Source organism: Podarcis filfolensis, assembly GCF_964270895.1.
Source record: "Podarcis filfolensis genome assembly, chromosome: 10".
Lineage (NCBI taxonomy): Eukaryota > Metazoa > Chordata > Lepidosauria > Squamata > Lacertidae > Podarcis > Podarcis filfolensis.
This window is the reverse complement of record NC_139612.1, coordinates 30,588,560-30,611,483: the sequence shown is the minus strand read 5'-3', so window position 1 is coordinate 30,611,483 and position 22,924 is coordinate 30,588,560. Positions and strand designations below refer to the sequence as shown.

The following is a 22,924-nucleotide window of genomic DNA, read 5'->3' as shown; positions in this document are numbered from 1 at the left end:
TCCTGGGAATTGCAAGAATGAGGATAGCTTGTGGAAGGGGACTTTCCTGTCACTTCCTTCCTCCTGAACAATGGGGGAGGACTCCACAGAGTTGCTGGCAAACAGGAGATGTTGGCACAACTTGGGCGAAGAAACCTTGCGCTAGTGAACATGAATTACCATTTACCTTTTTAGAAGTGCGGAATATGCAAATACTTTGACTCAGAACAGCTTCTATAGAAGAAATAAAAATACGATGCACCATACTCTTTAATGCAACTAACATGATTCAACTTTTGAAGTACACCAGTTTTACATTTAGCTTTCCGTTGATCAGAAATACAACACACTCTATATAATGTTTACACCCAGCCTATTAGGTCAAACGTATATATGTGTTTGTTTTTAATACCATGTTTTAGTATTGTAAATTGCTCAGAGACTCTTTTATTGCAAGAAGTGATTTATGAAGTCGGTGATCCTAACCAAAACATCTAGAAGCAGAAGCTTGTAGGCATAATACTGAATGGAGAAACACCACGTAAAACAAGGGCTGCATGCCTGTGGAACCCTTTCCAGCGGCTAAAGGTTCTGGTCAAGCAATTATTTGGGATGGGAACAGAATTCAGTTCCCTCTGTTCCCCCTTTCTTGCCAGCCCGGAAGTTAATAGCAGCTAGCTATCATTTTAACTTTTGTAAACAAGGAGAATTTAGCTTTGCTGTTATTAGAGCAGTGCCAGAGCATTCTGTTAGCGACCCTCACCAGAAGGAAATTGCCCTGGAGACACCTTCAAAACACTGCTACGAGATGTAGAAATGCACTGTGGAGCAGAAGCAGCCTACATAATGCTACAAACAGTGCCTGTTGGGTGTGCATTAGTACAGTGCCGAGTTCCAAAATGGATTAAGAACAGCAAACAGGGTTAAGATGATAGGCATTCATTCTCTAACTCGGGGGTTGAGAAGGCTTACCTCCATGGGCCGGAACGGCGCAGAGCAACGCCGGAAATGACACCGAAAATCGCGCCTGCGCAGAAGCCATTCCAGCGCCGCAGACACAATTTCTGGCATCTGGGCATGCACAGAAGCCATTTCCGGAGCCGCGGAAGAGAATCCCGCTTTAGTGCAGTGTGCGGGAACTCGCCAAGCAGGCGGCTTGGTTCGGGGGTGGCTCATGGGCCAGTTAAACGGCCTCCATGGGCTGCTTCCGGCCCATGGGCCTTAGGTTGCCTACCCCTGCTCTAACTGGATGAGGAAAACAAAGGCCAAACAGCACTTACTAGAAACGAAGGCCACTTAAAACACAGGAGTACAAACCAGAATTACTTGATATATATAGATATAGATATAAAATTTAAAAATAGGTCCTCTGATTTTAAAAAGCTGGAAAAAGTATTTAAATATAACTGCATTACGTTTGTTAAAACAGAGTAAAAAGTCATACTCTTTGAAGCTGCAAAACCTCCACGAACACTAAATATGTTCTATCTAAATATATTCTAAAAAAAGAAAAGACGTAGCAGAGCATGAAACATCTAGTTATAGAATATACTTGCTAGGGTGGGAAAAGCTGCTTGGCATGTGGACTCTTCAGTGTCAAGCTTTGAAGTTTGGTAGTTGCAAGCGGGGAGGTGTTTTCTTTTACCTGCAAAACAGCAAAAACAGGGGGGGGGACAACATTGGTTGTTGGCCAAACTTATAGCAGGGGGTGGGGAAGTATCGCTTTAAGTAAGGACAGAAAGAATACGGTAACGTGAGCAGTAGCCTGGGCTTTGGACACTATATAACAGGAGCATTTACACTGCACACTTTGTAGACTGTGAAAATCTATGGCAGGCACTATTTGTCAAAGGTGTGGTCTCCAGCTGCACACTGCCACCAAATGAGAAGGAACCTTATGGGTGGTAACCATGTCCCAGCCTCTGTTTGGTGTGCAAGGTATTCCAAGGTGGGATATGTAAGGTCTATGCAGGTTTCTGGTTAAGGGTCTTATGTGGATGCCTTAGGGATGAGGGAGAATGTGCTTTACCACACTCTCCCATATTGCCACCTGCACAGAACTGTGGGTGTCAACCTTAAAGCATCATCTGCTTCCTAAGGACCCGGGAGCTGCTCAAGCTGCAAGTATTCAATTCTATTTCTCACATGACCAGAGCCATACCCACTACTCCACATGGCATTTACAAAAAGACGTGGTCCCTTAAAAGTGCAGTTTTCTCGCTGGGCTTTATCGTATCCCCCACCCACCAATGGGTAGCAGTAATCCTAGTCAGTGCTTTGACAGGAGGCCAGATAAATTCAGTTTACAAGCTCTGCTGTAGCAGACCAAAGGCCTAGCTTGTCCAACATCCAGTTCTCAAAGTTCCACAGCAAATGCTTATTCAGAGGCATACTGCCTCCGAGAGCAGTACACAGCCATCTAGTAGCGACTGCTAGCCTTAGCCTTCTATCAGTTCCCCTAATCCCCTTTTAAAGCTGTTCAAGCTGGTGGCCATCACTATAATTTGCGTAATTGGTACGCATTCTTACAAGTGAAAATAAACGCACTGCATAAAATATTACCGTATTTTTCGCCCTATAGGACGCACTTTTCCCCCTCCAAAAACGAAGGGGAAATGTGTGTGCGTCCTATGGGGCGAATACAGGCTTTCGCTGAAGCTTGGAGAGCCAGAGGGGTCAGTGCACTCTCGCTCTCCAGGCTTCAGGAAGCCATCAGCTCCCTAGGCTGCGGATAGCAGCCTGCCGCCCGGCACGCAGGGCACCCTGAAGCAGAGCGTCCCTCGCGCCCGGCAGACATCAGCCAGCCCCACAAACTCGGGGGACAGTGGGGAGGTGGAGCACCGCCATACCGCTGTTCCCCGACCTGGTTTGGTTTCCCCGTCCTGGTTTTTTGGGGGAAATAAAGGGAAAAAAAATTTCCTTTATTCCCCCCCCCCCCCAAAAAAAAAATTAGGTGCGTCCTATGGGACGGAGCATCCTATGGGACGAAAAATACAGTATATTCGGTATCTTATCTACTGATAAATGCTTCTTACCAAACGTACTTTCGAAGGACTTGAGCAAACATCTAGAAATGTAGATTGCCTTTTGAGTCCACCCGAAGTTTCCTCTGCAGTACCAGCCGGTTCAACAACTGCATCATCAACTTCCATTTTAAGAGAAACAGCAGGTTCCCCTTGATTATTTCCAGAATGAGAAGCAACGTCACATGTGTCATTCTCTTGCTGACTCTGCCAGATCTTCTGAGGTGATGTTTGCTCGGAATGTGCATCTTTCATGAACGCTTTTAAATGTGTTTTCCTGTGGAAACTCTTTTTCTTAATGACCGCTTGGAGTTTGTCTTCTTCAGCAATAATATAGACTCGGCAACGTCCTCTAGTGATAGCTGTGTATACATGCTGCCAATTCTGGCGAGGTGTATTGCCAACAACATATACAATAGTATTTTCCTCAGAACCCTGAAAATTATATTGAGAAAGAGCTCTTGAATTAAACTGTTTAAAAAATGCTTACGGTTGGGTCCAGATTTAGCCATCTATAGAGAAGGTTCACTGAAATAGGGTCTTAGTCAATAATGACTAATTTAAATCCCACTTGTTACTCAAACATGGCTAAGTCAAAATCCAGCTCTAAAAGTTTTACAATAAATTAAGGAGTCTAAATGCTTCAAGTTTTTATTTTTTTCCTTTACAAAAATAAATAAAGCCATTGGCATCGCCTGTAATTTCTACCTCAGAAGCAACAAACAAAAATAGACTGGACTAAAGTAAAATTATTTCTATCTAATTCCTATATAGGTAAAGGTAAAGGTACCCCTGCCCGTACGGGCCAGTCGTGACCGACTCTAGGGTTGTGCACTCATCTCACTTAAGAGGCCGTGAGCCGGCGCCGTCCGAAGACACTTCCGGGTCACGTGGCCAGCGTGACGAAGCTGCACTGGTGAGCCAGCACCAGCACAGCACACGGAAACGCCATTTACCTTCCCGCTATAAAGCGGCACCTATTTATCTACTTGCACTTAGGGGTGCTTTCGAACTGCTAGGTGGGCAGGAGCTGGGACCAAAAGACGGGAGCTCACCCCGCCACAGGGATTCGAACTGCCGACCTTATGATCAGCAAGTCCTAGGCACTGAGGTTTTACCCACAGCGCCTCCCGCGTCCCTATATAGGCACAAGTTAAGTTTCTGAGTCATGTGGTCAGGTCTTGCCTCTTCCTTGGCCTCTTCCTTTTCCACACTGGCAGACACACACCTCTTTCTAGATTTCAAAAGTTACTTTCTACTATGGATGCTGACTTCTCAAGTTTATGTTGCAGCAAGGCCAGGACAACGTGATGGCTCTCATCGAAGCTTCTTTCTACCACAATCCTCCAAGCTGAAGAGTTTAAACTCCATCTCACAGATGCGATAGTTTTGAGAAATAAATGCTGCTGTTTTGAATTATGGTATTTCAGCAATGACCCCACAGCTTACCTGAAATGTGTGAATAGTTCTGGCCCAGGCATGCTTTATCTTAGAGTGTTTCTGGAGGGCTTTGTAATGCATGACATACTCAGGCCCATCAGTTATGCCAATAGTCAGGAAACGGCGACCATCGACCTCCTTATCCTATAAACAGAATATGCAATTTCACTGCTTTTCAGTACAGCATCGATTTGCCAGCTGGGTCCTTTACCTTCAAGCAGTCCTTCCACTAGGAACCCAGCCGTGACATTCTCCTGACTACAACACAGATGCAGAGATTAAGCCCCATCTGAGAATTGCCTGATCCTCCGGAACTTAGATGTGTTAAGTTTTCCAGTTCACCTGCCTCCTTCCATTTAAGTGTTGCCTCCTTACCTGAGAATCAGGCACAGAGATTTATTTATTTTTAAGTTTCTAAAAGCAGGCTGATGACAAGTTTTTTTCTGCCACTAAACAACTATTGGATCAATTGAAGATTTGAGCCAGTGGATACTCACATGGCATCATAGCGCCAATTTGATTTTGATAGCAAGACTTGTCATAATTAAGGCTTTTTGAAACAATTACCACTTATAACGGCCCACCAGATCCACTATCACAGAAGCAGAGGATCTTCCATAAAGAAAACCCCACGACTTAATATCAGCAATCGCCCCTGTTTACACCTACCTATGATAATGAGGTACAGTACATTGCGTCTCTGTCATGGTCTAGAGGTTGGCTGCAATTAATCTTGATTAAGCTTGATTTTACTGCTTGGTTTCTTTAAAGCAAAAAATAATAACCCTAACAAATAACTTCCCCGGACAAGAATTACATAGGCATGTTATCGGACAACAAACCTTGGCTACAGCTTGTGGCTAGCGAAAAGGTAGCTTAACTACAAGTCCTGGTTTGGATGACACAAGAATTCAGCCCAGGATGGGAATAAAAGAGAACACAGGAGCCAAAAGGTTGCAAACTCCTTCCTGGGAATGTACACATTTGCATAGTCCCACAACATGCAAACCAGGCCACTGTAACGCCACAATTTCTGCTACTGTGACTCCGAGATCTTTGAGCAACCAAATATAGATGCAGACTAAGAAAGGAGGCAGCTGCCTTTTCATGTGTGACCTGGAAGGCGGGGGGAAATGCCTCTTCCTTCCAGGAAGAGTTCCGAAATCCATTGATCATTCTACAGCGTACTTGCCTCTTTAATGAAGAATATTTCTCCATTGCACAACCGCCTGTCATCGTAATTGTTATTACGGTCATCATCAGCATCAGCATCACGACCCGAGAGACGAGCTTCCCTTCTTGAGCAGACTTTGCAAATGCAAGGATCAGAACTCCCAGCGCCTTTAGCATTCTTTGTGCAAGTAACGGAGTCCATTGCGATAAGATCTTTCATATACGCATTCTTTGTGGAACAGATTTTGTCACCAAGCCTAAATTCCAGCCGATTTTTATGGTTTCTGAATCAAATTGAAGCAGAGGTCTAAATTAAATTAAAGTTTCAACAAGTCGCTCTTTCGGTTATGGCATTAATGACTGCCCAACAGCTCCCCAAAGTAATTTTCCTGGCTTTGATAAAGAACACGCAAGAAAGGATGTTGGGAGGTTTGCTAATAGATTTGCCAGCTTTGCTGCATCAATTAAAGCTAAGCTTTAAAAAAAAAGTGTACCTACTGGGAAAACAATAAAACAGCATATTTCTTAGGTTTTCATTCCAGTTTGTTATGAACGCAGTTAAAAACAATAAAAAACCCAATTTTAAAAACAATGTTCTCATGTCAATAAACTGGCAAACTCATGGATTCCGGACTTTACAAATGTCTGCTAGTACACAAAGAACTAGAAATAAGGACCTTTTCACACAGCGAGAAACACTGCAGTTGTGCGTGGGACTCCCATGATATGCTCAGTACAGCACTGGAGTGATGTCCTAAGTCCATGCAAGGGGTGAACACAGCCATATTGTAAGTGCTCTGGCACTTGTCATGGTGTCCCATTGCGCCAGAAGTGGTTTGGTCATGCTGGCCACAAGACCCGGAAAGCTGTCTGTGGACAAACGCTGGCTCCCTTGGACTGAAAGCGAGATGAACGCCACAACCCCAAGTCACCTTTGGCTGGACTTAACTGTCCAGGGCAAAGCTGTCAACTTACAGATTTGAAAATAAGGGACCAGCAGCCTCGAAGATAAGGGATCAGCAGCCAAAATAAGGGATTTTCCGGGCACAGGTATGTTCAACTTCTGAGCCCCTCTGAGTCAAAGGCAGAAAGCCCAGCCAGCAGCCAAATGAAGCCTCATCAATAAGGGACAGCAGCGGGACATGGCGCTGGGATAAGGGACTGTCCCGCCAAATAAGGGACACTTGACAGCTATGGTCCAGGGTTCCTTTACTTTACCTTACCTTACCTGACCTCGCCTTACAGCACAAACACTGGTTAGGGATAACCTTGAACATCATACAGTGAAAGCACTTCAAAAATGTCATACCGCGTTGTGTGTCCTGAGTAGTGCTTACAGCAGATTTCATTTATGATGTCACAGTCCTTCCTAAGATAAGAAGAAAAAAACTTTATTAGTTTAATTATGAATTTTATACAATAGATTTAGAATAATAGAAGCCAAGTATTTTCCGTCCCTGGCTTTAACCAGCTAGTGAAATAGCAAACGTTTGCTCCCTGCCAGTAAATCACTTCCAGAGTTATTTGCTCAGACAGAAAAGAACTTAAACAATTAACACTGGCACAAAGAAAAAGCTGAAACAGCTAAAGTAAGGGTTTTTATCCTTACTTTGAGTACTTTGAGCCCTGTGAGAATAAGAGGAGATATCAAGAGCTGCTACAGTCAGTCTTAGGAGTCTCAAAAGCTCAGAGGGCAGTAAGTGAAGCAGAAGAACTGCAGATTGGTCACAGGAAAGGGTAGCTATCTCTGTTTGCAATAAATGACAGAAATACATATATGCTCTAGGAGCGAGAATGGTTTATGATTTAAGCTATTATGGTCTAAGAATAGACCACTGCCCAATGGAAAATACCAGTGATCCACACCTTACACCTATGATAATGATAGGTTTACAATGCACACATAAAGATCCATTAACTGTAGGAATTGTATACAATACACTATACCTCTCCTTCCTCTTTGCATACTGCCGATATCAGGCGATACACAACTTTTGCCCCATTTATGCAACATTGTCCTCAAATGCAAGTACCTTGCGTTTTCCCTCCACCAAAGTGAATGGCAACCATTCATTGACCTAGGAAGATTAATTGGGTGTACTTGGCATCGCTTAAGTAAACGCTACTCCTGTTTTGCCTCATCTCAGCAGAATTTACTTCATATGCTCTGTGGGAGAAAGCCAGTTGTGAGCTCTGCAGACTCAACAGTCCTTGCGCAGAAATTACCGTATTTTTCACTCTATAAGATGCACTTTTCCCCTAAAAAGTAAGGGGAAATGTGTGTGCGTCTTATGGAGCGAATGCAGGCTGCGCAGCTATTCCTGAAGCCAGGAGGGCAGAGGAGGGATCGGTGCGCACCGATCATTCTTGCTCTCCTGGCTTCAGGGATACCCACGCAAAGCCTCTTGAGCGCAGCCGGAGTGCTCCTGCCTCTTCACTCAAGAGGTTTTGCGTTGCTTTCTTGTTTCTTGTTTACCTCCTCTAAAAACCAGGTGCGTCTTATGGTCGGGTGCGTCTTATAGAGTGAAAAATACGGTAACCCTGGGTCCTCTCTTTTTTTTGTTACTCTAGAACACGACGGAAATATTCTAAAAAACTGGCTTTACACACACACACACACACACAAAAATCCTTGCAATATACCATAATGGGAAGAGAGATGAGATGCTGTATCTTGATAGTATGATATATAGTGCCAATCAAGAGAATACTGGAAAATAAAGAGAAAGCAAGCATTTGATTTACCCTCTTCTAGTTTCGCTGAAGGCACTACAGTAAGGTACAGATGTAAAGCCGTTCTTTCCTTAACCATTGTTAAGACAGCAATGTGGAAGGGCTGTAACTCAGTGATAAATATCTGCATTGCATGCAAAAGGTCCCAGGTTCAATGCCCAGTGTCTCAAAGTAGGGGAATGCCCTGTCTGAAACTTGGGTGAACTATTTGGGTAGTGCAGACAAGACTTATGGTCCAGGATGCAAGGGTAACACATTTTCTCCTCTCGTGAGAATACCCCCTCCAATCTCCACCATCAGTTAGTGTTAGTGACTATGTCAGCACTAATCAGAGCTAACTCCTAATGGGGTTTTGAAGCCCAGGAACTCCACATGCAAAGGAACTGGGGAAGCAAGCCTGTGATTCTGCAATCAAATCCTAATTGCTTCTCCATGTTTGATAGACGGGCAATGTCTTTTCTACAATGGTCAGTCAAAGTTAGCCCACATCTGCACACATAAAAATAACAATATTTTATTATTTATACCTCACCCATCTGGCTGGATTGCCCCAGCCACTCTGAGCGGCTTCCAACACATATAAAAACATAATAAAGTGTCAAACATTAAAAAACTTCCCAATACAATTTTTACAATTATTACCTTCTGAAAGCAATGAATTGTGACTGCTCAGGATCTTGGAGTCCTGGCCCATTTTTAAGCAAAGCTTCAATGGCATACTGCAAATCTGATAACAACACAAGACAGAAACTGGTTACAGAACAAGCAACTGAAACCAAAACCACTACAGTCCACTGTGAAATTGCTGGTTACTGACTGCTTGGAGCCATAAAGCTGCAGCCCCTGGGCTGTGCTATAGCCTGCACATGCCTTCCCTGTGGCCACTGAGGATTGCTCAGCACTCACCCCCCCCCCAATCAAGCTGGCAAGTGTGTTTGCAAAGCTGTCAGGGAAGCAGGTACACAGCGATGACTCTCCCCATCACAGTCCTGCTACTCTCAGCCCACACAGCTATTTATTATTTCACTTATGAATCATTTCCCAGGAAACATCCCAAAGCAATTTAAACAGCACACATGCAATTTCTAATCCAATGCAGATAAAAATCTCCACTTACAAGGCTTTGGCTGTCTGGGGAAAGTGTGATTGCCAGCACCAAACAACAGGGAAGGAATACAATGAAAATCATTTATATCCCATCGCACCCACTGTGTATGTGTGTGTAAGCGAGAGTGGGTGGGCATCCCAGTGCGTGTGCAGCACTTGGGCCAAGAGGCAGACCACCCCTGGCCTATCAACAACTTAGGATAGGCTAGACAAGTTTCACAAAGCTCTAGGGCAGGGTGGGGAACCTCCAGCCCACAGACCCAATGTGGCCCAGAACAAGTCCCAATTTGGCCCAGGAGGCTGTTTTTGCAAAACCATGACCACCTGCCCCACGTCTAATGCCCGGTGCAAGACAGGTAAGAGATGCAGCAGGACTGGCAGCACCAGTCCCTGTGGGGTTGTCAATCACTCAGCCAATTCCTGCAGAATGCAGTCCTATTCTCATTGCTTTGAGAAGCGCCAGACTGGCAAAGTCCTTTTTGCTGCAATTCCCAGCTGGCTGTGTGGTGCATGTAAAGCTCTTATGTGAGGGGATAAGTGGGCGGAACAACCCATCTGCCAATTGCCTGATGTCATAATGATGTCAGGTGACCAAGAGGTAGATTGTCAGACCCACCTGCCCTGGGGCCAGCTAATGATTCGGCCTGCTGGGCCAAAAACTTTTGCAACAAATCTAATTGCATTCGGTGCAATGTTGAAGTTGCTCTGTGCTTTGTCAAGGAAGGGAGATAATCCATCCCAGTTAAGTACATCATGGATATTGTGCCCGAGGTGGGTGGGTACTAAAGTGTGGTCTACACAGCACCTGGTGGAAAACTGCTGGAGTAGGTGGCATTTCTTATGCAAGAAGGTAGATTTGTTGTGCCTCAGCTGTTTTAGCGCATGCTGCCTTGCTTCGGGAATTTAATGTGTGTCAGTAAACCATGACAATTTATTTTTTTTTAAGTAGATCGTGCAAGGCATCCTATACCTATGCTACCCAGTAGCTAAATCTAAATCTACAGCAATAAAGCATGCATTGGATATTGTGCAGCATTTAAGAAATTTTATTACAAAAGTTTGAAACTCACAGTGACTGGCATCTCCAGGAGGTAAAACAACAAAAATAAATTTCTTTTCAGCACTTGGCACTGCCCACGTTTTGTTCTCTTCCGACATTCTGAGCACTTCATCAAACTCTGGGTATATCCGCTTAGAGATTCTGCATCCAAAATAAAGTAACAAAAGTGTCTCATGCTGCCCTCAACAGGATTGTTTTCTTTATGGGCGACATCATTTAATTTTTAAGCGAAGAACCATAATTTCATTTCATACACAATAACTTATACAGATTGCACCCTCCCATTACACAGTATGTTTATGTATAGTTATCACACCATGCATTCCCAAAAGAACTAGGTTCGGTTTGTCCCAAATGCGGAACTAAATTTCAAACAAACATTAATGGGAAGTGTTTCAAGTAGGAGGTTGTTTTTAAATACAAGTGTCCTCACATGCATGCATGCACGCACACGCACACACACACACACACACACACACACCAACAATGTTCAAAAGGTTTGGGTCCCCATCTCCAGGCAGAAGTTCAACAGAAACTCCAGTGCAACACACACAACTCAAATATCGCTGTGAAGAATAGAGCAGGTTGTGGCAATCAGGTATCTTCCTGTATAAGAGGAGAAAGCTGTCATGGCGCAGTCTGCATGGCCACCACATGACAACAGCAAGGAGGGCAAGTGAAGCTGCACATTGGAGCAGGATGGCACAGCAAGCAAGAGAAAGAAGAAGAGTTTGGATTTGATATCCCGCTTTATCACTCCCTTTAAGGAGTCTCAAAGCGGCTAGCATTCTCCTTTCCCTTCCTCCCCTACAAAAAACACTCTGTGAGGTGAGTGGGGCTGAGAGACTTCAAAGAAGTGTGACTAGCCCAAGGTCACCCAGCAGCTGCATGTGGAGGAGCGGAGACGCGAATCCAGTTCACCAGATTACAAGTCTATTGCTCTTAACCACTACACCACGCTGGCGTGTGGTACAGGGAAGCCTTCCCATGTCCCTTGAGTCACCACCACCTGACAGCCCACTTGCATGTCCACATAATACAGAGAGGGAAGCTTGCGGTGTGCCAGCGGGTGCAAGGAGCAAGCAGGTAGGCAGCCCAGGCAGGTCTGCAGGCCTTCAAGCACTTCCCTCTCCCGTCACAATGGCCCCGATCCTGCTGCCACTGCTGCTCACAAAGAAGAGGCAGCGGTCTTTCTCCCCTTCACACAGCCACCAACAGGAAGAAGCGGGCAGCATCATGGCAAAAAATGGAGAGAGGCTCATTCACCTCTATTCTGTGAGTGGTAGAGGCAGCAGGGCTCTTAGGATTGGGGCAGGTCGTGAGGAGATAGGGAGGTCTGGGTGAAATGTGGGGGGGTTAGCAGCAAGGTGGGGGGTTGGCAAGCGCCATAAGCAGGGGCAGCAGCCCCACATTATTTTTCAAAAAAATAAATCCCTACCTTGTTGCATTATCCACAATTAACTGTGACTCAGCCCTGTGGTTAGTTTTCAGTTCTACAGACCAGCCCCTTGACTGAAGGCTCTCAAAAATATCGGCCAGCATATTACCAGGCTCAATGCTGGGTAACTGCCTAACATCACCTAAACGAAGTACAAAGTTATATTTAACGAAATTAGCTGCACTGTCATCATTATTTTATTTATTGCATCTCTATCACACGCTTAGGTCTCTCCAAAGCTGTTTACCGTGATACAGAAGAACACACCAACCCAACTGCTTCCGTCTAAAATACAGCAAAAGCAGTACCAGCTCAGAAGCGATATTGTGCGATTTTCTTAGTAAGGATTCCCCACCTCCACCCCATCTCTTATAGTTCTCCCCAAGTTGGGAGTCCAAATTAATATGCCAAGAACTTTCTCTGTGTGTGTGTGTGTGTGTGTGTGTTGGCACAATAGCTCATCCTCAGCAGTCTGTAAGGACCTAAGAAGAGCTCTACTGGATCAAGCCTGTTGTTATTCTGTCTCTCACAGCTACAATAAACCTACCATTAAAATTATGGACTGGTCGTTTCTTCGTCAGAGGGCAAACAGGCAAATTTAGCAGGGGATCAAATACTTTCCCCCCTCACTGTATGTATGTATGTATGAATAAATATATTATTATTATTATTATTATTATTATTATTATTATTTTGCATGGATATAGCTCATTTCGAATTTGTCTTCATTGTTCACCAAAGCTTTACACTTACCAAGAATAATCATCTTCGCCAGCCGGGCATGGTCCAACAAGAGTTGTAAAACCCTGCTAAGCATTGTCACAGGAACCATACTTCCTTCGTCTACAACCAAGACATTTACTGAAGAAAATTTCCATGGATTGCGTTTACTTTCATTCCATTTAGAGAAACTGTAGGTAACCTAAAAAACAAAAACAAAAACAAAAATCCCATAATTTAAAATTAGCATTCCTTCAAAGAATGGTTTGGAGCATCAGAGTCGTGGGTTTGCTCAGACTATAGTTTGCTATGAGGTCTAAAGCAGCAAAGTATGGTTTGCACTTGGCCCTTCAAACTACAATCAGAAACCAGGGTTTGAAGCTGGAAGGCCTTTTTGGGAAATGACGTGAAGAACAGCAGCTTTTAGGGAATCACAATAGTTTCAGTCCTCTCAAATAATGCCAAATATAATATTCAGATTATTAAACTGAAATGCATATGATTATACTACCAGAATATTGGAACGGTTTTAAAAATAATTCCTACCTGATGCAGAGTATAAGCAGGTCGTCCTGTTTTATCAGACAAGAGAGAAGCTGCCCTCCCTGTAGGTGCTGTATATAAAACATTTAAAGATTCATTTCTGCATTGAATCATGTTGGAAGCATGGCCGAAAGTATTCCATTCTTCAGATGCATCGAGGTCCGCTTCAAAATCTTTACAGGCATTTATAACTTCTGTATTTTCTCCCTCACTTAGATAGCAGAAAAGGTGGGTGACTATTGTTGTTTTCCCGCAACCACCTTTCCCACTTATGATCGTCACTGGATTGGAACAGATCAGTTCTATAGCACGTTCCTGATCTGGATCTACTTCTACTTTGCGTTTCAATTCCTTCTCGGGTTCTTCAAAGTCGGAATCATGGTTAGAGTTTTCTTGCACACCTGAGGAATTGCCAGGCTCCTTCTGGTCCACTGCGCAAGGTTCCTCATCGTTTATTTCACTCTTAGCAAATACGTCTCTCAAGTTAGTTGCATGTGCACTTCTATTAAGTACTTTTTTCGGATCGGCATGCAGCCGCCATGGGGTTTTATTTCTGAGCTCGCGTACAGAAGCTGCAATTTGCTTTTCAGAATTGAACAAATGGGGAAGGAAAACAAGCTCTTTCTCAGTAACCACAATTTTTTCATCTTTCATAAATTTAATCGATTCCCAGGCATGTTCCACAGGCATATTCTCTGATACCATACGTGTCAGTTCATGCTGATCTTCATATGTATGTCCCATTTCTGCACAGCTCTGTTTGAGCTTTTCATATACCATTAGTGCATTCTTTTGCAAATCGGGAATCTTCTCAAGAATATGTCTGCACTCGCGTATGGTCTTCCAAGATGCTTCACCAAAGTAAGTATGCAGCTCTCTTTTCATTATCTTTCAGAGAAAGCAAAAACCTGTTATTTTGACACATGGCATTTTTAACAGTACTCTATAAAGTTAGAAGGCATGCAACCTTCCATCAGCTTTGGTGCACTATTTTCAACCAAAGCAAGCAAGTTCAACAGAAATTCCAAAAGCCAATTCCAATGTTGGCCAAAACATTAAGAGCGGTATGCAACAAAGTAGTCCATTAGTATAAAGACTTCCCCTCGCTCTCCTGCCCAACTCCAACCCATCTGCTTCAGAGGGTTGGCAGGAGGGGAAAAAACCCAGAACAGATTTAGGGGAGGCACAGAAACAGGAGGGAGGGGGAAGTTCTGTTGCACAGCCAGAAGTCTTTGCACTAAGAGAACTACTGTAATGGATCCTGCCCTAAGACTACAATTCTATACCCTGCTACACAAGTCCTATAATTTCCAACTGGGGACAAAACAACAACAGCTAAAAACTAGTATTCACCGAAATTAAAAAACCTAATGAGCAGAGGACTGCTAGGCTTAGGAACAAAAGGAAGACTGATTGGGAACAGCTCCAAGGACTTTGTTAAGCTCACTAAGAACGCTGGGATTAGGGTGGCAGACACCAAGGACAAGCTGTGTGCACAGATGGTCAGGGAAGCCCAAAGTAGGCTGCAGGACTTGCCACATCAATTCTTCCATTAGCAAGTATACGGTATACTCAGGAGAGGGTGTGACTGTTCTAAACCAGTGCCTGGGTACAGTAGTGAGCTGAAAGGCCTACAAAGCAAGAATGAATCCTGTTTAGAGCAGGCATAGGCAAACTCGGCCCTCCAGATGTTTGGGGACTACAATTCCCATCATCCCTGACCAGTGGTCCTGTTAGCTAGGGATCATGGGAGCTGTAGTCCCCAAACATCTGGAGGGCCCAGTTTGCCTATGCCTGAGATAGAGACTCTGCAGATGAGCAGTGCCCAAGTCTAGGAGTTCCTGTTTGGGACAGGGTTGTACTCCCTCCGAAGGAACAGGTGCATAGTTTTGGGGGTGCGCCAAGATCCATCTTTGTCACTGGAGTGACCCCTGTGACAAACGGTGCCCATTATCACCTTATGCTGGCATGCCAAATTTGACTTTTCCCTGGCCATAGGGATTGATGCACCACTAACCTCAGGTTAATGTGCTATGCTATGCATGGAGCTTCCCTGGAAGCTGCAGCTGGAGCAGAATGCTGCAGCCAAGTTGCTGAATGAAGCACCTTGATGTGCACATATTGCACCTGTGCTGAGGGACCTGCACTGGCTGCCGATCAGCTACTGAGCCACCTTCAAGGTATTGTTAAATACATAAAACCCTGAACAGCCTAGTACCAGGTTACCTGAAAGACTGTAATGTCCATGTATAGACCTGTAAGATCACTTAGATCACCTGGGGAAATTCTACTCATAGCCCTGCATCCTACAGATCACCATAGGATAGGGTGGCTATTTTCTGCTATTACCCCTATATTATGGGATGCCCTGCCCTCTGCCATAAGTGAAGCAGCAACCATCAGTTGCTTCATATAGCTTGTAAACGCATCGTTTTTCTAGGCCCTTCTTCCCTGACTCCTAAAGTTGGACCCTGTTTTATGTGTCTGAATCCCCCAATTCCTGTTTTATTGGCTTCTATAGCCTTTTATTATTGCTGTTTTATTGGTTCTAGGCTGCAGTTTGGGTTTTAGTGATATTGGTGTCTGTGTGTGTGCACTGTAGACTGATTAGGGATTTTGAAAATATTAAGCAGTTAATGAAACTTTTAAATAAATAAATAAATAAATAAAACAACTTTATATTTGGTGCAAATCAAGCCTCTTCTCTCTCTCTGGATTAGAATGCAACCCAGCTGTACTAAAAGAAACCACTACATCTAATCTTGTTGAAGCCATTTTAAAATCTATTGTAGTACAGTATGACTACAATTCAGCTGACTGGAGTTATAAGTTATTAAGGGGAAAAACGGAGTCCCATTATCAAATGAACTACCATCCTATCATGCTTTTTTGTTGGCATCCGTCTGTCTTGAGAGACAACGGAGCCCAAGTCAAACGTCTGTGTTAGCAGTACTGAGGTAAGCCGTGTGTCTGGAGGTCCTGGGCTGCCCAGGCAACAATATTAGTTTCTTACTTCTCCGAATCCAAGTTTCCATGGCTCTTCCCTCAAGATCTTATCCAATATTGCCAATGTATAATCTTCATCGTGTATTTTGCTCCAGTCCAACTTTTCAATGCAACAAGAAACAGCTCGTGGCAGAAGCAGCGGCATTAATTCCAATATAATCGGAAAGGACAAGGCTACTAGTACAGCTTTCCCTGCAACTGTGGAACCAAGATACAAAAAAATGCTATTTTAAAAAATTGAAGTCAGTATGTTTTACTGCAAGTTCAATTTAGCATAGCTAAAGATTCCTCATGTACAGTTACTGCAAGTAGTTCCAAACACTGCAATCTCATATACGTTGGGTTGGAATCAAAGGTACCCTTCCTCCATTGGAGGCATCTTTGAATCCATCCTGTGGACATTTGCCATCCATTTCTTACTTTGTGGTAGCTTACATAGATTTCTGAAGCCGAGGAAGTAGCACTTGAAAGAGAGAAAGAGAGAGAGAGAGAGAGAGAGAGAGAGAGAGAGAGAGAGAGAGAGAGAACGAGAACGAACTGCTGCTATTTATGAATGAGTTGGGACACTGTTTGAAAATGTTAGCCAATTCCTGGTTCAAATATAAAGTATCTTGGCTTGTTAAGTCAAGTTATGCATAAGTCCTGTGCACCCTCACACTGAGTTCTTGCATTGCCTCCTTCCACATTAGCACGATGCAATTCAAAACTTCCAGGGTTAACTAAAAATAGCCAAAATTGTGAAATTGTAGTGATTAGGCTTGGAACAAACCAGGATCTGAAACAGCACTTTGACACTGTTTCAGATCCAAGTTTGTTCTAAACCTGGGAACTACCGTTTCTTGATTCAAGACGCAACGGGAAACTTTTGTTTAATTAATCCAGGGAGTCCTCAACTGCTGTGTGCCGAAAAAGGAAAAGGGAAGGCCAACAAAATGACAGAAGGCACAGGTGCATGCGTTTCTCAATTTAATAAGCCAAGGCAGTTTATATCTGAACCAAGCCAATTTTAGCACAGGGAATCTGAATACAGTCACTCAACAAGCCAGTATAACAGAGTTGTGGCTCCTGGAAACTCAAGAGTAGCTACAAGCAGAGTTTCACTCATTCTTTGTGTGTGCCTGGTATGTTCTGAATGTAAATATAGGAATAGCCAGCACAGTGTGACCCTGCTACTGAAGTGTATCCAAAGGCATGCACTTACACTTCCTTTAAAGTAATAATAATTTTCTAAAATATTATTTTAAAATTCCTTTAAAGTAATAAAACTACAACTAATCCGGGACACACCTGCCAGACTGGTGACTGGGAGCGGCCACTGGGACCATATAATACCAGTCCTAAAAGATCTACATTGGCAGCCCAGTATGTTTCTGAGCACAGCACAGTCTTGGTGCTGACCTTTTAAAGCCCTAAATGACTAGGCTCAAGGTCATCATCTGAACTAGCCAGGTTGTTTAACTTACAATCAATCACAGTCAGTCCATCATTTGGAAAATAAAGGCTTTAGAGCTGTCTTGCCCCCAAAATGGCAACTAGACATTCTGTTTTGGTGACTGTGACCTTGATTTAAGGGGCCATTTGGCACCTAGTTTATATATCTGAGTTTCTAACACTGCCGCTGAGCAAATGATGGAAAGGAATGCAACCCTTAAAAAGTATTGGCCCCACCCCCAGCTGATAGAAAAATCATCTTGCCCAACCATAGATTCTGGATTGTTTTTCCTTATGGACAAACACAGCTTCCTTAGCCTTTGATATAATGTTTGAAATTGTTACAAAACATTGTTTTCCTTATAGCTAACCTAAATGTGGTAATGGCCAGTTTGTAGCTATTGCTTCCTAGGCCTACACTTCGATCTTAACATAAAAATACTTCCTTTAAAAAAAGAAAAGTTTGAAGAATGATACTGAAGCCTATCACTACCACTTTATAAACATATTAAAAAACCTGAATTCCTATCTGATTTCCATATAAAGTTAAGAACAGTGAAGTAGCCACTATAGTAAGAAACAATTGAGCATTACATAGTTATACTTACATGACTCCTTAACATAATGAAAAATGTTAAAGTTTTTGGTATCTGTACAAGGTTGACTTTGGGTATTTGTAGATATCGCTCCTTCCTGAAGTTTTGACTCCTGAAACTGTTTCAGTGTTTTTTCAAGATGTGCAAAGTTTAGAGAAGACTCTTCAGGAAACCATTCAAAGAATGCCTCTTTAAATAATGATGGGACATCACATTTTCCAAAGAACAGTGAAATAATATCTTTCTCTGCTTCAGGCTGCAGAAAATAAGATGGGTAGCTCTTCATATAGTACTTTGACTGAGACCACGTAAGTTTGGCATTCAATTTCCACCAGGGATCAACCAATGGAAACCGTCCAGTCACTGTGTATGTCTTTTCGGATGCTTCCTCCTGAATTATAACTGAAATGGTTTAAAAAAGGATTGTTAGTACAATAGTCAAATGTGCTGGTACAATATTATTTCTAGCGGGTTTTTAAAAAACAGTCAATGATATGGCATGGGGGTGGTCTGCTCAGATATAGGCTCTCCTAGAATACACAGGTTCCACCAATAATTGTTGGAATGCAGAAAAGATTTGTGCATAAAAGGCCAATCAGTTTTGCAAGAAGTAACCTTTCAAATACATGAGGCAAAATTACAGGGTAAACACAATTATTCTCTTAATATCTGACTTTCACTTTTCTCACATATAGGACCAACTCAGAAAACCCTGAAATCATGGTTTCCCATTACAGTTGTACCTTGGAAGTCAAACGGAATCCATTCCAGAAGTCCGTTTGACTTCCAAAACGTTCAAAAATCAAAGCACAGCTTCTGATCGGCTGCAGGGAGCTCCTGGAGCCAATTGGAAGTCACAGGCTTCCAAAAATAGTTTGCAAACTTCCAGGTTTGTGGCATTTGGGAGCCAAAACGTTCAAGAACTAAGCTGTTTGAAAACCAAGGTACGACTGTAAACGAACAAGCCTAGATGGGTCTCAGGCTCATATGCTCTTCCTCTCCTCTCCTCTCCTCACATGGAAATGCAAAACACTCATCTTTAAGCAAACCATGTTCCTGGTTACATCAGAACTCTAGGAACTGAGGCTTGTTAGAAGCCAGGGTCGAAATACAGATTCAGATCTTGGCTTGCTTTTAAAAGATGTACAATAGTCTGTTTTCATAAACAATCTCCCCTAGATTGTGCTCACCAAAAAACAGTTCTACAGTTTGTGTTTACTGCAAATGCCAGCTGTGTAGAGCCCTGAGTAACTAGAAATATATGGAAGTTCAAGCCTACTTCCACGCACATCCCAAACAATTATTTAATGTTGTATGGATTGTGCTTTCTTCATGAAAAGGAACGTATGTATGTACATACCACACTTGAGTGAAAGGTACACTTGATTTAGTCCAATGTTTAGTGTTGGACTTATCCCAGTGGTGTCCAAACTTTTTTCAAAGAGGACCAGGTTTGATGAAGTGAAGGGCCGTGGGGGCTGACCAAAGGGCCAACCAAAGTTGACCTTTTCTTGAGATTGAAGTTGTTGAGCTTTTTTTATTTATTTTACCCCAAAGTTGTTGAGCTTTTTTTAGGATTGAAGCTGTTAAGGATTTTACCCCAGGAAATAAAGCCATGAAGCTCATGATATGACCTTGGGCTAGTCACTGCCTCTCAGCCTTATTTACCTCACAGGGTTGTTGCGTGGACAAAATGAGTACAGAGAGAACCATTAATCATTACTCTCACTGCTTATGTAGAGCCTTAACAGCAAGACATTTGAACCCAGCTCTTACAGAGTCCCCGACTGCTCCTTCCAAGGCGGCAGTAGTGCAAGCTGAACGTAAGACGCCTAACTCACTGAGTGCCTTGGGCCAACTGATACCTCTTGGCCTAACGGACTTCACATGGGGAGAACCAGTGGCGTAGCGTGGGTTGTCAGCACCCGGAGCAAGGCAAGTAATTTGTGCCCCCTAACCCGTGGATTTGCGCCCCCTAACCCTAACCCCCAGATGTTGCGGCCGGCCCCCCCCTGCACCCCTCACGCTACGCCACTGGGGAGAACCAAATATGCCACTTTGAGCTCCTTTGAGAAAGGAGTGGGAGCTAACTGCAATAAACACTTTCAAAAGCAAAGTGCCCACTAGAAACAATGGAATTAGGAAATGCAGACAGGCCAAGGAATCAGTTCTGCATTTGTTGGCAAACACTTTGCAAAATCAGGAAGAAGAGCAACCGCTATACATGACTATGCAAAAGGGAGTCCCATGCAGTTGAATAGGACTTGCTCTCTTTTAAGTGTGTATAGTATTACAGTCTTGAACTGCAAAGGAAAAAATAACAAATCAACAATTAAGTCTTTTGCAACGTAAACAAATAGTCCCGTGGCACCTGAAAGGCTACCACTTTTATTACAGCAGCAGCCTTTGTGGGCTAGGAGTCACTTCAGCAGATGCACCCAGGGCTTTTTTCCCCCTTCCAGCTCTCCAGAACTCAGTTCCGGCAGCATCTCTCAAGTGGGCACTGTTGCCATTCTAAGAGAACGAAGTCCCGTCACCTCTTTCTCTAGAAAAATAGCACTGGATGCAACAATGAGTTGGCAAGAATGAGTGTGGAGAAAGGTCTGAGGTAACTGAAATGCAGGAAATACCACACTCTCATAATGACGTTAAATGTAAAAATAACTATGGCGATTCATTCACACACAGCATGGGTGGGCAATTGCCCCCCTCCAATTCCACCCTGACACCTCGATTCAGTTTTCATTTTTAAAAACCCCAAAAGTTTCTACCATTTGTAGAACCTGAAATATGAGGCAAAGGTACAGGCAGTATTCCAACTACAGCAGTCCCTTTCAGCCTTTTACTGGTCTTCCCACCACCGGGAAAAGTTTCCTCGGACGCCCTTCCAAGTCTGAGGTGCTGCTGCTGCTTGTGTTAGCACCTAAAGTGGTTTAAAAAGTGAAAGACACACAAACGCCAAGCATTTCTATTCCTAAAAGGCGTGGGGTTTGTTTCCTGTTAATGCAGAGGCGCTTCCCTGTTTCTTCCAGCTACACTAGGTGAAGACAAGTTTCGGGTCCCACAGCCTTGCCCCTCGGACTGCTAGTGTCTCATTCTGGCCAAGCGCCTCCTCAAATGCAAAGAGGAGGGAGATAACGCCCAGCGGGTCCGCGGGGACTTGCGCCACGCGGACAGGCAGGCAGGCGCGCAAGGCAGCGAAGGCTCCTTACGGGTCTTGCGCGCTGGTCTGTGAAGCGGCTGCTGGTTCGCGCCACCGAAAACATCTTCGAAACCCTCCGGGTCCGGGTCGTCGTCCTCGTCGTCGTTGCTCTCTGCATCTTCGTCCTCGGGAGCCGCCTTTCCTTCCTTCGTTTTCAGCGGCCGCAAGAGCCCCCAGAGCTCGAAAGAGCGACTCTGGCCCGACCTGCGGCTCTGCGCCATTTTTCGGGGTTCCCGCCTGGGCAGCGCCTTCCTCCGCGCGCAGCCGCTGCTCCGCCTGTAAAGATGTGCCGCCGCTTCCGGCCTGCGGGGCCAAAAACAACAACAGCAAGAAGCGCCCTGTTTCCGGCTGTGCGCAAGAAATTGCTGCCAGCCTCCTCTGCTTGCCCATGATGTGCCTGCGCAATCAAGATTAGCAAAGCAACAGTGCGGTTGGTGTGAGAAAAGCACGGAAGTTGCCTCAGTTTTGGGAGCGGTGGTTGTGCTTAGCAATCTTTCGCAACAAAAGCAACTCGCCTCATTAGGTTCGAAGCGCTTTTATAAAGGACTTGAGCTTTATATCAAAGTCCCTTCCCACTGCGCAGAGCCACAATTTCTATCCCGCTTAAACTACAGATCCCAGGATTCTTTAGGGAAAGCTTTAAATGTTGGGCATCCAGCCTGTGGCACCTTAAAGGTAAAGGGACCCCTGACCATTAGGTCCAGTCATGACCGACTCTGGGGTTGCGGTGCTCATCTCGCTTTATTGGCCGAGGGAGCCGGCGTACAGCTTCAGGGTCATGTGGCCAGCATGACTAAGCCGCTTCTGGTGAACCAGAGCAGCGCACGGAAACACCGTTTACCTTCCCGCCGGAGCGGTACCTATTTATCTACTTGCACTTTGACGTGCTTTTGAACTGCTAGGTTGGCAGGAGCTGGGACCTAGCAGTGGGAGCTCACCCCGTCGCGGGGATTCAAACCGCTGACCTTCTGATCGGCAAGTCCTAGGCTCTGTGGTTTAACCCACAGCGCCACCCACAACCCTTAAAGACATCTTAAAGACGAATAAATGCTGCAATTGTTAAGCCTCATTGAATTCGATAGGACTTATGAGCAGACATGAGAAGAGTTGCACTGCTAGTCTGTAAACTAAGATACTCAGAAGTGGCTTGAGTTGGCCATAAACAACCTGACATGAATGCTGGGTTGACGGTTATGCATTGCTTTTACATTGCTACAAATTCCCTTGAGCATACTTGCAAAAAATTTTAAAAAAAGCGGCAGCCCTATGCAGAGTTACTTTTAACACTGAATTTAGGGAGCTTACCTCTTGAGTAAACATGCACGACATCACACTTCCATCTATTAAATAAAGCTGCAGTCCTAAATATGTTTACTAAGGACAGGACCATAATAGTTATCACTGGACACCAATACTTATTTCAGAAAAACCATGCATATAATTGCACTGTTGCTGGACCCACCTCGACTTTTT

The 22,924-nt window shown here is 44.1% G+C and overlaps 1 protein-coding gene across 4 annotated transcripts; it reads right to left on the bottom strand.

The window, feature by feature from the left end:
- Positions 1-231: 231 nt before the first annotated feature.
- Positions 232-21,675, bottom strand: HELB (DNA helicase B). Of its 4 annotated transcripts, XR_014539264.1 has the most exons (14): positions 21,462-21,675; positions 18,262-18,651; positions 16,230-16,420; positions 13,220-14,104; positions 12,707-12,875; positions 11,954-12,095; positions 10,526-10,656; positions 8,991-9,075; positions 6,925-6,984; positions 5,635-5,899; positions 4,452-4,586; positions 3,015-3,437; positions 1,057-1,624; positions 232-1,006 (listed from the first exon to the last, which is right to left on the bottom strand). XR_014539264.1 is itself a non-coding variant. In XM_083574420.1 (13 exons), exons 1-13 carry the CDS (start codon positions 21,670-21,672, stop codon positions 1,535-1,537), a joined length of 3,177 nt encoding a protein of 1,058 aa, XP_083430546.1. In that variant the 5' UTR covers positions 21,673-21,675; the 3' UTR covers positions 232-1,534. The 4 variants fall into 4 exon arrangements, 2 of the variants coding, with proteins under 2 accessions (XP_083430546.1, XP_083430547.1); XM_083574420.1 differs by having other exon boundaries at positions 232-1,624; XM_083574421.1 differs by having other exon boundaries at positions 232-1,624; positions 3,024-3,437.
- Between the last annotated feature and the right edge of the window lie 1,249 nt (positions 21,676-22,924).